Raw genomic sequence first — 13,224 nt, 5'->3', positions numbered from 1 at the left:
TTCCTCATTTAGAAAATAATCTATACCTTTATTTCTTCTACAAAAGTGCATGACCATACAATCCCCTATGCAGTATCCCAGCTGCCACTTCTTTACCCAATCTCCTAATCTGTTCAAGTCCTTCTGCAGGGTCTCTGCTTCCTCAATGCTGCCTACCCTCCCCCATCTTTGTATCATCAACAAACCTGGCCTCAAAGCCAGCAATTTCATCATCAAGATCATTAACATTTAATGTGGAACCAACTCTGACCCCATAGAACAACAATGCTTATTGGCAGCTAACCAGTAAACGCCTTCACTTTCTTCCATGTCCTGGATATTGGGAGACCATTTCACCAAGCAACTACATTCCTTCCTCCATAAAAAGCAGGATCTCCCGGTGGCCAGACTCTTCAATTCTACTTCCCATTCCCATTCTGACATGTCAGTCCATGGCCTCGTCTAATGCCGTGATGAGGCCACACTCAGATTGGAGAAGCAACACTTTAGATAGCCTCCAAGCTGATGGCATGAATAACAATTTCTCGATCTCCGATAATTAGCCCCCCACCTCACCATTCTTGTTCCCGTTTCCCTCTCTCACCGCATTTCCTTACCCGTCCATCACCTCCCTCTGGTGCCCCTCCCCCTTCCCTTTCTTCCATGGTGTGTTGCTTGGGTTTCCAGCATCTGCAGATTTTCTCATCTCAGTAAAGGCAAACCTCTATACAGTCACCCATTAGCAATCTTCATTCTAAGGAAAATAATTCCAGCCTATCCAGTTTCTCCTTATAACTCAACCCTCTTGGTTATGGGACTAGATAATGTGTTAACTTAAGTGCTGAAGACCTACACACCAAAATGAACTGCACCTCTAGCCAAGCTGCTCCCATGCTGTTACAATACTGTACTGGCATCTGCCCAACAATGTAAAGCTGCCCAAGCAAATTCCCTTTACAAAAAGTAGCACATTCAAAATTTGCTAATAATCAGTGATTCCAAATCATCAGTAAAGCGGTGGAAGGGGTCATTGTCACTGCTATCAAATTGCACTGACTCACAAACAGATTGCTTACCAAAGACATTCAGCTCCAGACCACATCACAGCTTTGGCCCAAACACAGATGCAGAGAGTTAATTTCCAGAGCTGAGGTGAGCTTAGCCACCCAAGTTCAAATATAGTGTCAAGGTGCCCTGGTAAAACCGAATTCAATAAGCAGAGGGAAAACACTCCAGTAGCTGGAGTCATACCTTAGACAAGGTTGGAAGTGTCAGAGATCAATCACCCCAGCCACAAGACACCACAGTCGGAGTTCCTCAGGATAGTGCACAACCAATGACTATCCTGTCATAAGATTAAAGTAGGCATGTTCACTGGTGATTGCTTTCTGTTTTCAATTCCTCTGTCTACATTTGCATGCAATAAGACCAAAACAATGTTCAGGCAGGGCTGATAAATGGTCAGCAACACTTGCTGCACATGAATCCCTCCAACAAAGGAAAATCTAGCCACTCACTATTTATACTCACTGGCATTACCATTGCTGAGTGCCCTGGGAGTGGCCATGGACCAGTGTATAAGTACTGTGGCCACAAGAAAGGACAGAGTTTGGTGATTGCTGGAGTTGATAGTTTCCTGATCAGTCAGTGCATCAAAGGGTATGGTCAGAAGTCAGGTGTATGGGGTTGAGTGGATGAGCCATGTTGGAATGGTGGAGCAGATTCGATGGGCTGAATGGCCTAATCCTGCTCCCATGTCTTATGGGAGGAAGAGGAGAGACTAAGGGATTGCTTCGAGTCGGTGGACTGGACCATGTTCAAGGACTCATCATTGAATCTGAATCAATACACCATGGTTGTCACAGACCTTATTGTCCACACAAGATCATTCAGAGTCTCCCACAACCGGAAACCCTGGATAAATCATGAAATCCACAATCTACTGAGGGCCAGATCAGATCCATTCAATCTGATGAACAAGAAAGTTACACGAGGTCCAGCTGTGGTCTCCGGAAAGCCATCTCACAGGCAAAGTGGCAATTGCAGACTAAACCTGAATCAACAAAGGATCTGCAACAGTTATGAATGCTATACCTCATATAAAGTAAAATAAAGTGACATAGAATAGATGACAACAGGGCTTTGCTTCCAGAGGAGCTCAATGCCTTCTGCGCTTGTTTTGACCATCAAAACATGGAGGAACCATCACAAACTCCCACAGCCCCCAATGACCCCGTGATTTCAGTCTCTGAGGCTGATATGTGAAAATCCTTCAGGAGGCTGAAGGATCAGGAGGATGGAGAGCAACAGCCACAGCTACTTCACACAATAGGTAGAGTATATTTGGAATGAACTGCCAGAAATTGTGGTTCAATCAGGTATATTAGCAACATTACATGGATAGAAGTAGCTAAGGGCTAAATGCAATCCAATTGGACTAACTCGCTAAAGAAACAAAATCATCATGGATAAATTGAACTGAAGGACCTGCTTCCATACGGTATAACTCTATGAAGTGAGGAATATTGAAGACAATTAGCAAACATCATCAATAGGAAAGTTCTAAACACAATTATTCGTTGGAACTTAATCAGTATTGCTCAGGCAAGTGTCATCAGAGTGTTATTAACCATTTGAATGTGAATTCCTAATTTGACTCTCTTAAATTTTATCTTTAAAATTTGTAAAAGAAAAATTCAGGTGTTTCTGAGAGAAAAACATCTTTTCAAATTAAGTTCTAACTGAAAATTTGCCTTGAGTAAGTATTTATTTTAGTTTCAATTGATACTGGTTCAATTGTTATTTTATATATAAAGGTGACTTTTGTTAAGCAAAGGTACTGACGTCAGAATGTGTGGTGACAATTGTGGGGTTCCCAAGCACACCCTTGGGCTTGCTGGTTGTCAACGCAAATGACTCATTTCACTGTTTGTTTTGATGTACATGTGACAAACTTGAATTTTGAATCTTGTATTAAGGCACAACAAAAATATGGATTGGCTGAAGATCAGCCACATTGAACGGTGTATCAGGCTCCAAAGGTTAAGCCTACACACCAGCATTTGCCATATCCTGGACTGGATACAACCCAGTCCATCACGGCATAGCCTCCTCTGCATTGAGCACATATACATGGACCGCGACAACAAGAAACCAGCGTCCATCATCGAGGACCCCCAATATTCAGGCCATACTCTCTTCTCACTACTACCATTGCAAAGGAGGTGCAGGAGCCTTTGGGCTCAGCTGTAGACTTCCACTAGCTCTCTGAAGGCATGCACTAAATTCATGCTTATCATATCTCTCAATTCTCCACCCCAGGGATCGATGATTTGTTGAATTAAATACTTTATGCCCCTAACATGATGGACGTGTTTCATATCTCATGGCTTTTGGTTACACTTATCCTCTAGGTCAAATCTGCAGGTTGATGGGGATGTGGGGCATTTGGATTCTCAAAAGATAGTTGATATAATATTACATGATTACCCTCAAACCCATTGAAAGGGGTTACTTTAGTTTGTATTGTGGGTTGGTTTACAGAAATAAAGCTATGACTAGAGATAAAATGTTTTAGGCTGGCAAACTAAATAGTGGGTATCTGGAAGATCAGTGTTGGAGCCATTGATGGCAGCAACAGCCAAAGCCCGATCTGCCATCTGGATGCGGAATGTCCTGAATGCGGAAGAACTTTCAAAGCCAAGGTTGGACTCATGAGAACCCATAAATAGATCAACGGAACGAAGACCATCATCCTCGGCCTTGAGGGATAGCCACGAAGTTGGAGCCTCCATCATTTAGTTGCAGGTATAGTAATGATTTAGAAGAAGGAACCAATTGTAAGAATCAAAATTCCTAGATCATTTAAAGCTAAATGGAAAAGTAAGTTATGAAAAAGATTTAAAAAGTGATCACAGTATAAGTTAATTAAGTTAAGTGTGTGTGGAAAAAAGTTGCAGATAGGGTATATTGTGTGGAAATGTAAAGTAATCTGTTTCACAGGAAGAATGGAGAAATGGAATAAATTTTGAAGATCGGAGGGATCAGGGTGTACAATAAACATAAATTCAAAGTCACAGTCAAAGCCAAAGTAAATCTATTATCAAAGAATGTATATGTTATCATGTACTACCTTGAGTTTCATTTTCTTGCAGGCATTTACAGAAAAATTTAATAAAAACATACATAAATAAAGACTAACAAACAACTAATGTGCAAAAGAAAACAAATTACACAAATAATTTGCAAAATAGATTTGGCATGACATCTAAAACTTTGACAAACTTCTGTAGATGTGTAGTGGAGAGTATATTGACTGTCTGCATCGCAGCCTGGTACGGAAACACCAATGCCCTTGAATAGAAAATCCTAAAAAATGTAATGGATACAGCCCAGTCCATCACGGGTAAAACCCTCTCCATCACAGAGTACATTTACATGGACTATTGTTGCAGGAAAGCAGCATCCATCATTAGGAACCCTCAACAACCAGGACATGCTCTCTTCTCACTGCTACCATCAGGAAGAAGGTACAGGAATCTCAGGACTCACACCACTAGGTTCAGGAACAGTTATTACTCCTCAACCATCAGGCTCTTGACCCGGAGGGGATAACTTCACTCAACTTCACTTGCCCCATTACTGAAATGCTCCCACAACCTATGGATTCACTTTCAAGCACTCTACATCTCATGTTCTTGATATTTATTGCTTATTTATTATTGTTATTATTATTATTATTATTATTATTATTATTATTATTATTATTATTATTATTATTATTTCTCTATTTTTTGTATTTTTACAGTTTTTTGTCTTTTGCGCACTGGTTAAATTCCCAAGCTGATGCAGTCTTTCATTGATTCCGTTATGGTTGTTATTCTATTATGGATTTATTGAGTATGCCTGCAAGAAAATGAATCTCTGGGTTTTATATGGTGACATATATGTTGTCATCATCATCATCATCATTACATGCCATGTCAAATGACGTGGGTGATCATGGTCTATGACCATAATTGTTCTTGGCAAAAGATTTTCTACAAAAGTGGCTTGCCATTGCCACCTTCTGGGCAATGTCTTTACAAGATGGGTGACCCCAGCTATTATCAATACTCTTCAGAGTTTGTCTGCCTGGTGTCAGTGGTCACATAACCAGGACCTGTGATATGCATCAGCTGCTCATATGACCATCCACCACCTGGTGCCATGACTTCATGTGACTCTGATTGGGGGTGGAGGGAGGGGAGGCTAAGCAGGAGCTACACCTTACCCGAGGGTGACATGCAGGCAAGCGGTGGGAAGGAGTGAGTTACACCTCCTTTGGTAGAGATATATCTCCAACCCATAACAACGACATATCTGTACTTTGATAATGAATTCAATTTGAACGTTGAAATAAAATAAATAAATAATACTCAGAACATGACTTTTACAGAACTTGAAAGTGAGTCTGTAGGTTGGGGAATCAGTCAAGAGTTAAGGTGAGTGAAGTTATCCATGCCACTTCAAGAGCCTGATGGTTATAGGGTAATAACCATCCCTGAATCTGCTGGTGTGGGACCTAATGCTTCTGTACCTCCTGCCAAATGGTAGTAGCGAAATTGATACAGATACTGAGTAAAGAATTAAGAATGTTAATTATTTGAAGAAGTCACGCCTGTTTAATAAAGGATCTATAGTACCTGCATATTAGGCAATGTATTAATTATTAATCTAATTGATTTCTAATTGTGGGTGATAAAAGTGAACAAAATAAGCTAATTCTCTCTAGAATTTAGAAGAGTAAGAGATTATTTCATTCTGAGGAAATCTGACAAGTTAGATACTGTAACAATATTCTAAAACAAGGAGGCTTAGTTTCAGGATATTGTTATGACCACATAAGTCTAAGCTGAGGAGGATTTTTCCCCTCTGTGTTTCAGAATGTTTTGAATTCTCTACCCCAGAGAGCTGTAGAAGTTATTCTTAAGCATATTCATAGCTGAGAAAGGCTAATTTCTAGACCATAGTGTAATCAAGGTGTCGAGTTGCAGGGTAAATTCATTCAAGATCTTATTAAGTGGAACAGCCTCAAGAAACAGTATCATAAACACAATGGATTCTGCAGATGCTGGAAATCCAGAGCAACACACGCAAAATGCTGGAGGAATTCAGCAGGTCAGGCAGCGTCTATGGACAGGAATACATAGTCAAGAACTCAGCCTGAAACGTTGACTGTTCATTCCTCTCCTTGGACATTGCCTGACCTGTGGAATTCTTCCAGCATTTTATGTGTGTTGCTCAGGATGCAGTACAGCCTCTTCCTGTTCCTGACTTTAGATTATGTTTGGAAATAATAGAACCTATTTACTTATTTTTTAAAGAATACAGTGTTTCTAATATCAATGTAACTTTGGTCTCTGAACAAATCCCTAGATTTTACAGCTAAAGCTGGCTTTCATTCATGTAGTTGTAATACAAAACTGCTTCAGGGCCTTGATACCTCTTGCAATATAGGTAGAAATTATGGAGGGGTTTAGGAGAGTAACTTTTGTACCGTATTTTAGATCAGATCATATTAAGGTTTTGCATAGGTAAGTCCTGTATAACTTTCTTAGTTTTGTTGTTTTTTGAACGATCCTTGTACTTCATCAAATATCTCCATCACAGTGCAGCAATTAGTGGAGTCCCCTGTTAGATATGTTATTGGGGGAAGAATCTTAATCAAAATTGCATAACAGAAGGAGCTAGTATCGCAAAATGTTTGGTTCAAATACTATCAAATTTTTGCGTTTCTTTCAGATATGTTTTCGGTCTCTGATGTTTCAACTTTGGAAAACAAGCCACCAGCCATCCGGGTCTTCAAACCTTGGTGGGATACTTGTATGGATTATCTTGCCATCATTATGTTACTGTTGTCCATCTTTGGCTGCAGCATACAGCTTTACATGGACAATGTTTTATGCTTGCCGTACATCAATGAAGTTGATGGAAAGGCAGGTGAGCTAAAATCAAGCCAGCCAAATACTTCAGAAATATCTCACATCAGTGCTAATCCACAGGCAATTATGAACCTAACCCTGACTCCTGAAATCAGACAAGGAAGGATTACTCAGTTATACATCTGGCAATATTTCTACATCAATCAAGTGTGTCACAATCAAATTCCTTGGTTTACCAGATTCTTCTCTTACATAATTTTATTCCATACAGTTGGTCTGATTATCTGTAGTAATTTCTGTTTTACATATCCCAAAACAAGCTCCAAAGTGCAACAATTCCTTGACATTCTTCAGAAATGTCTGCAATCACCATGGACATCCAAAGCCCTATCTACAGCAATCATTGTTGATGCTAGTGAAGTGGAGAAGGCCTTGGAGTCAGAACCACAGAAAGTCCCTGAAAGTGATGCCGAAGAGATAGCCCTTAAAGCTGATCCATCAGCCAATAAAGCTTCCACGGGCATTCAGTCGAGCACAATGGAAACTGATTCATCCCTGGACAAGAAGGATGCAGAGCAAGCTAAAGCTTTGTTTGAGAAAGTCAGGAAATTTAGACTTCATGTTGAAGAAAAAGATACAATCTATAAATTATACGCTGGACAAACTTTGGTCAAAACTATATATTGCTTAATTATCATTGGTTACTTTCCAGCATATATTTACGATATTGAATTTTACAATAAGTGTGAGCCTAATGCATTATCATTGGTTTTTTATAAGACTTTCAGATGTACTTATCCTACCGCTCGTTTCATTGGGAAAATGGCCTTGCTATACCTAGGTTTAATAGTTATCTATTGGATACTCTGCATCCACACATTAATATGGGTTTTCAGAAAACCGCTAAAGCAATATTCATTTGAGAAACGAGAAAATCAATTCAGTGATATCCCTGATGTAACAAATGACTTTGCCTTCTTGATGCATTTAATCGATCAGTATGATACATTGTTTTGCAATCGTCTCGCAGTTTTCCTTTCAGAAGTAAGTGAGAAAAAGCTAAAATTGTTAAGTTTGAATAACGATTGGACAGTGGAGAAGGTGAAAAAGCATTTAACTAAAACTAAGAAAGATCAGTTTGAGTTGTACCTTTTCATGCTCTCTGGGATTCCCGAGGCTGTCTACGATGTTACTGAGATACAGGTCTTAAAGCTGGAACTCTGTAGTACTGTTAAAATTTCCAACAAAATTACTCAACTCACCCAGCTGGAAGAAATCTGGCTGTCACATTGTGTAACTGAAGTTACACCATTAGCTTTGATGTGGTTGAGAAACCAACTCAAAAAAGTGGGAGTTAAATATGTGAACCGTGATGAAATACCTGACTGGATCTACAAACTGATTCAGCTCAGAGAATTGTACCTTACTGGAAAGCTAGCTATTGAAAAGAAAGCTGTAGAACTGGAATCAATGAAAGGACTCCGCTCCTTAAAAGTTCTTTACCTAAAGACAAGTCTCTCCAAGCTACCCTCCACCATCATTGATGTTGCATTCCACTTGATCAAGCTTTGCATTCACAATGATAAGACCAAGCTCCTGAGCCTCAGTATCTTAAAGAAAATGGTCAATCTGGCCCAAATTGAACTGCACAACTGTGAACTGGACAAAATCCCAACAGCCATTTATAATTCATCCAAACTTCAAGTCCTGGACCTTAAAGGTAACAACCTTACCAAAATTGAAGACATTACCCATCTGCAATATCTGGAGAATTTAAACTGTTTGAAGTTCTGGTTCAATATGATCAAAGTCATTCCACCAGCAATTAATTTAATCAAAAAGCTTGAGTACCTATACATGTCCAACAACCAGATTGAAGTTTTGCCAAAAGCCCTTTTCAGTATTGAGAAACTGTATTATCTTGAGCTACAAAACAACAATATTTCTGTAATTCCACCTGATATTGGGAATCTCAAACATCTGTACTTTTTAGATCTGCGTCACAATAGAATTGAAGTCCTTCCAGATCAGCTCTTCAAATGCGTCAAACTCATGACTCTGAAGTTAAGTTATAACTTAATTTCATTCCTCAGTAGTAAGATTTCAAGACTCACTCAACTATCTCAGTTGGAACTCCAGGGAAATCACTTGGAAAAACTCCCATCGGAAATAGGACAGTGCCTCTTGTTGAAAGTTAGTGGACTCATTGTAGAACAGTATGTTTTTGAGTCACTTCCTTTAGAAGTAAGAGAGAAGATGGATGGAAGTTAACATGAGAACAATTAGACATCAATACTTTAATTTCAAAAATGTTTCTACCACACAAGAGATGCCTGATGTAAGAGAAAAGTAATTGATCTTAACTACTTTCGTCTATCACTTTACAGTCAAAGGCAATCAGATTTTGAATAAACAATGGCCTAAACCCAAATATTGTCTAATATTATTAAAATGTCATTAAAAATTGTTGCTGATAGTAATCAATTCTGAGAAGCCAAATTCCTTGCTGATCCATAAGTGGCTTGAAAAGATGGTGACAGACCATTATTAATCCCTGTAGACCCTAGTATCAAATTTCATGACATATTAAACCTGACTCTGATTCTGATTATAAAATTACTTGGAATTTACAACACAAAAGGAACTGCGTAACGTATTAGCTATGAAATCTAGAACCAATTGGTATAGTATCAGAACAAAGAATCACTCATTTAAGATGGAAATAAGGAGGAGGTTCTTCCACCAGAGTGTGAGGAACCTTTGAAACTGTGGAGGCAGAGTTGTGGAGGCAGAGTTGTTGAGGTAGAGACAAAAAGACAGTTAAACTACAAGGGAATTAAGTGGTAAAGGGAAAAGTGTGAAGATACTGTTGAGGGCAAGAATTGATCAGCCAAGATCATATTAAACGACGAAGCAAACCTGAGGGAAAGATAGGCAGTTGATAGGGCAAAATACAGTGATGGGGTGAAGCGTGTCTTTAAATTAAATAGTAGGTTCAACAGTTTTGAAAAGGGAAAATAAAATAAAAGAGAAGAGAGTGCAGGAGAGATTACGAAAGACTCCAGAATAAATAAAAAGACAAAAGTTTAGAAAGGGATAAGAATTTAACTTCCAGTCGCATGGGGGAAAAATTGAAAAGGGTGATGAATACAGGACTGAACATGTTGTATTTGAATGCATGCGGTATATGAAATAAGGTATACGATCTTGTAGCGCAGTTAGAAATTGGCAGGCATGACATTGTGGGCATCACTGAGTCACGGCTGAAAGAAGATCATTGTTGGGAGCTTAATATCCAGGGATATGTATGGTATAGAAAAGAGAGGCAGATAGACAGAAGGGTTGGGGTGGCTCTGTTGGTAAAAAATGAAATCAAATCCTTGGAAAGAGGTGACGTAGAATAAGAAGATGTAGAATCCTTGTGGATAGAGTTAAGATACCGCAAAGGTAAAGAAACTCTGATGGGAGTTATATACAGGCCTCCAAATAGTAGCCAAGATGTGAGGTACAAATTACAATGGGAGATAGAAAAGGTATGCAAAAAAGGCAAAGATACGACATGGGCGATTTCAATACGTAGGTAGCTTGGAAAAATAAGGTTGGTGCTGGATCTCACGAGAGAGAGTTTGTAGAATGTCTACGAGATGACTTTTTAGAGCAGCTTGTGGTTGAGCCCAATATGGAAAAGGCAATTCTGGATTAAATATTGAGCCAGATTTGATTAAGGAGCTTAAGGTAAAATCTGCTCTGCCACTCCATCAAGACTGATTCATTATACCTCTCAAACACATTCTCCTGCCTTTTCCACATAACTTGTGATGCCCTTACCTCATCAGAACTGAGTAGGAAGGGACAGAAGCCAGAATAAGAAGAAGGCAGGTGGTAGGTGAGAGGGAAGAGGGGGTGGCAGGAACAATGTAAAAAGCTGGGAGATGACAGATTGATGAGATAAAGAACTAAAGAAGAAGAAATCTAATAGGTGAGGACAATGGACCATGGAATAAAAAGAAGGAGGTGGAGAACCAAATAACAGTGATGGACAAGTCAGGAGGGCAGGGGAAAAGGGAAGGATGAGAGGGTAATCACTACACACAAAACTCTGGAGCGACTCAGCAAGTCAGGCAGCAAATATGTAGGGGGATAAACAGTCAACATTTCAGGCTGAGAACCTTAGAAGCATAGAAAACCTACAGCACAATGCATGCCCTTCAGCCCACAATGCTGTGCCGAACATGTACTTTCTTTAGAAATTACCTTGGGTTACACATAGCCCTCTATTGTTCTAAGCTTCATGTACCTATTCATTACCCTATTGTTTCTGCCTCCACCACCATCACCAGCAGTCCATTCCACGCACTCACCACTCTCTACATAAAAAACTTACCCCTGACATCTTCTCTGTACCTACTTCCAAGCACCTTAAAACTGTGCCCTCTTGAGTTAGCCATTTCAGCCCTGGGAAAAAGTCTCTGACAATCCACATGATGAATGCCTCTCATAATCTTATACAACTCTATCAGGTCACTTCTCATCCTCTGCCGCTCCAAGGAGAAAAGGCCGAATTTACTCAACCTATTCTCATAAGGCATGATCCCCAATCCAGGCAACATCCTTGTAAATCTCATCTGCACCCTTTCTATAGTTTCTACATCCATCCTGTAGTGAGGTGACCTGAAATGAGCACAGTACTCCAAGTGGGGTCTGATCAGAGTCCTATATAGCTGCAACATTACCTCTTGGCTCTTAAACTCAATCCCACAATTGATGAAGGCCAATGCACTATATGCCTTCTTAACCACAGAGTCAACCTGAGCATCAGCTTTGAGTGTCCTATGGACTCAGACCCCAAGATCCCTCTGATCCTCCACACTGCCAAGAGTCTTACCATTAATCCTATATTCTACCATCATATTTGACCTACCAAAATGAACCACCTCACACTATCTGGGATGAACTTCATCTGCCACTTCTCAGCCCAGTTTTGCATCCTGTCAATGTCCCACTGTAACCTCTGATAGCCCTCCACACTATCCACAACACCCCCAATTTTTGTGTCATCAGCAAATTTACTAACCCATCCCTCCACTTCCTCATCCAGATCATTTATAAAAATCACGAAGAGTAGGGGTCTCAGAACAGATCCTTGAGCCACACCACTGGTCACCAATCTCCATGCAGAATATGACCCGTCTACAACCACTCTTTGCCTTCTGTGGGAAAGCCAGTTCTGGATCCACAAAGCAAGGTCCCCTTGGATCCCATGCCTCCTTACTTTCTCAATAAGCCTTGCATGGTGTACCTTATCAAATGCTTTGCTGAAATCCATATACACTACATCTACTGCTCTACCTTCATCAATGTGTTTAGTCACATTCTCAGAACATTCGTCAGGCTCTTAAGGCACGACCTGCCTTTGACAAAGTCATGGTGACTATTCCTAATCATATTATGCCTCTCCAAATGTTTATAAATCCTGCATCTCAGGATCTTTTCCATCAACTTACCAACCACTGAAGTAAGACTCACTGTCTATAATTTCCTGGGTTATCTTTACTCCCTTTCTTGAATAAGGGAACAACATCTGCAACCCTCTAATCCTCTAGAATCTCTCCCATCTCCATTGATGATGCAAAGATCATTGCTAGAGGCTCAGCAATCTCCTCCCTCACCTCCAACAGTAGCCTGTAGAAAATCTTGTCCAGTCCCGGACAACTTGATCCAACTAAAAGCTCCAGCACATCCTCTTTCTTAATGTCTATATGCTCAAGCTTTTCAGTCCTCTGTAAGTCATCCCTGCAATCACCAAGATCCTTTTCCATAGTGAATACTGAAGCAAAGTATTCATTAAGTACCTCTGCTATCTCCTCCGGTTCCATACACACTTTCCCACTGTCACACTTGATTGGTTCTATTCTCTCATGTCTTATCCTCTTGCTCTTCACATACTTGTAGAATACCTTGGAGTTTTTTCTTAACCCTGTTTGCTAAAGCCTTCTCATGGCCCCTTCAGGCTCTCCTAATTTCATTCTTAAACTCCTTCCTGCTAGCCTTTTAATCTTCTAGATCTCTATCATTATCATTACCTAGTTTTTTGAACCTTTTGTAAGCTTTTCTTTTCTTCTTTACTAGATTTTCAACAGCCTTTGTACACCATGGTTCCTGCACCCTACCATCCTTTCCCTGTCTCATTGGAATGTACCTATGCAGAACACCATGCAAATATCCTCTGAACATTTGCCACTTTTCTGCCGTATATTTCCCTGAGAACATCTGCTCTCAATTTATGATTCCAAGTTCCTGCCTGATAGCTTCATATTTCCCC

At 40.0% G+C, this 13,224-nt stretch overlaps 2 protein-coding genes across 2 annotated transcripts in view; one reads left to right on the top strand and one right to left on the bottom strand.

Moving 5' to 3' along the window:
• Window positions 1-13,224, bottom strand: part of LOC140731232 (kynurenine--oxoglutarate transaminase 1-like) — a 156,845-nt gene that overhangs the window by 137,659 nt on the left and 5,962 nt on the right. The window lies entirely within an intron of this gene.
• On the top strand, window positions 3,700-9,382 carry LOC140731230 (volume-regulated anion channel subunit LRRC8D-like). The gene is made up of 2 exons (XM_073052737.1): window positions 3,700-3,786; window positions 6,763-9,382. Exon 2 carries the CDS (start codon window positions 6,765-6,767, stop codon window positions 9,171-9,173), a length of 2,409 nt encoding a protein of 802 aa, XP_072908838.1. The 5' UTR covers window positions 3,700-3,786; window positions 6,763-6,764; the 3' UTR covers window positions 9,174-9,382.

The sequence above is a fragment of the Hemitrygon akajei genome, chromosome 7 (genome assembly GCF_048418815.1).
Source record: "Hemitrygon akajei chromosome 7, sHemAka1.3, whole genome shotgun sequence".
Lineage (NCBI taxonomy): Eukaryota > Metazoa > Chordata > Chondrichthyes > Myliobatiformes > Dasyatidae > Hemitrygon > Hemitrygon akajei.
The sequence above is the reverse complement of the archived record's forward strand: the minus strand, read 5'-3'. Positions and strand labels throughout refer to the sequence as shown.